The sequence below is a fragment of the Bison bison genome, unplaced genomic scaffold (genome assembly GCF_000754665.1).
Source record: "Bison bison bison isolate TAMUID 2011002044 unplaced genomic scaffold, Bison_UMD1.0 scf7180017847995, whole genome shotgun sequence".
NCBI classification, from domain to species: Eukaryota; Metazoa; Chordata; class Mammalia; order Artiodactyla; family Bovidae; genus Bison; species Bison bison.
The window spans coordinates 14,684-15,759 of NW_011478568.1; the positions used below are offsets into that span (position 1 = coordinate 14,684).

Below are 1,076 nucleotides of genomic sequence, written 5' to 3' on the forward strand. Positions count from 1 at the left end.
CCCAGGGCCCTCTCCACACCCCACCTCAGGCTCCATTCCTGGTAGGAATCCCCAGGAGCCCTGGGAGGAGGGCGGGCCAACTGGGAAAGCCTCACCCAGCCTCCGAGGGCAGGCCCTGTGCCCATCCAGCACCGCCTCTGGGGCCCTGTGCCCACCCCGACGCTGAGCCCGGGCTGTGGGAAACTAAACCCCGAGCAGCAGGGAAAGGGCAAAGCCTGCAGGTGGGGAACCGCTGGGCGGGAGTGCGCTCAGAGCCCCATTGTTCCCCAGACAATGCTGGACAACGTGGGGGAGGAACGGCCTCCTGTGGGCCCCGCGTAGCCCTAGCCCGCCGGGCCGCCAGGACGGCGAGCCCAGAGCCTGGTGGGCTCCCAGCAGAAAAGGTCTCAGAGACGCGCGGGATAAATAAATCCCTTGAGCCCCCTCCCCAGCCCCGCACCCCTGGGAGTTCCTGCCAGGGCCTCATCAGCATTTGCTGAATGAATCGATGACCTGGACTCGGACCCCACACTCTGCTTCTGAGCCGTTGGCCAGAATAGATGCGGGCCGGGGGAGTGGGTCAGGCTGGGGGGCAGGGGCCGCAGCCCTGTCACCAGGACTCAGGAGGGGACGGGCCGGACCACTCACATGGCCCCGTTCAGCACGGTGAGCTGGCGGGTGAGGTAGATGGTGTCGTCCTTGACGGTCAGCAGGATATACTTGACCTGGGACGGGCCCCCACTGCTGCTGGGGCCACGCTTCAGGTGCACGGCGAACTCCTTGTAGGCATCGCGGCAGTCGGAGGCGAAGTTGTAGTCGCACAGCCCAGGGAAGCGGAAGACGTCGCCGTCGAAGGTCTTGTAGTGGGAGTCGCCCCAGGAGCTGCACACACTGTGGCCGTGGTTCCGGGTTCTGCCTTCTGGGGGCCGCGGGGGGAGGCGTGAGTGGCCTGGCCGCCTCCCTCAAGGACCCTCTGCTCCGGAGGCGCCCGCCAGCTGCTCACAGCCACTGGGGTCTTGGCCCAGGCCCTGGGGAGGTCGCCCTGCAGGGCCCTCTGCCGGCCCCCTGGTCACCCGCCCGCGCGGTCTCGGGCCCCC

The 1,076-nt window shown here is 68.4% G+C and overlaps 1 protein-coding gene across 1 annotated transcript in view; it reads right to left on the reverse strand.

The window, feature by feature from the left end:
* The window catches only part of LOC104991787 (mucin-2-like), a gene marked incomplete at its 3' end in the record, with an annotated part of 16,980 nt that overhangs the window by 14,526 nt on the left and 1,378 nt on the right, over positions 1–1,076 (reverse strand). Inside the window, exon 2 of the mRNA XM_010844393.1 lies at positions 628–895. Within this exon, the coding sequence (XP_010842695.1) occupies positions 628–895 (268 nt within the window). The remainder of the gene's footprint in view (positions 1–627; positions 896–1,076) is intronic.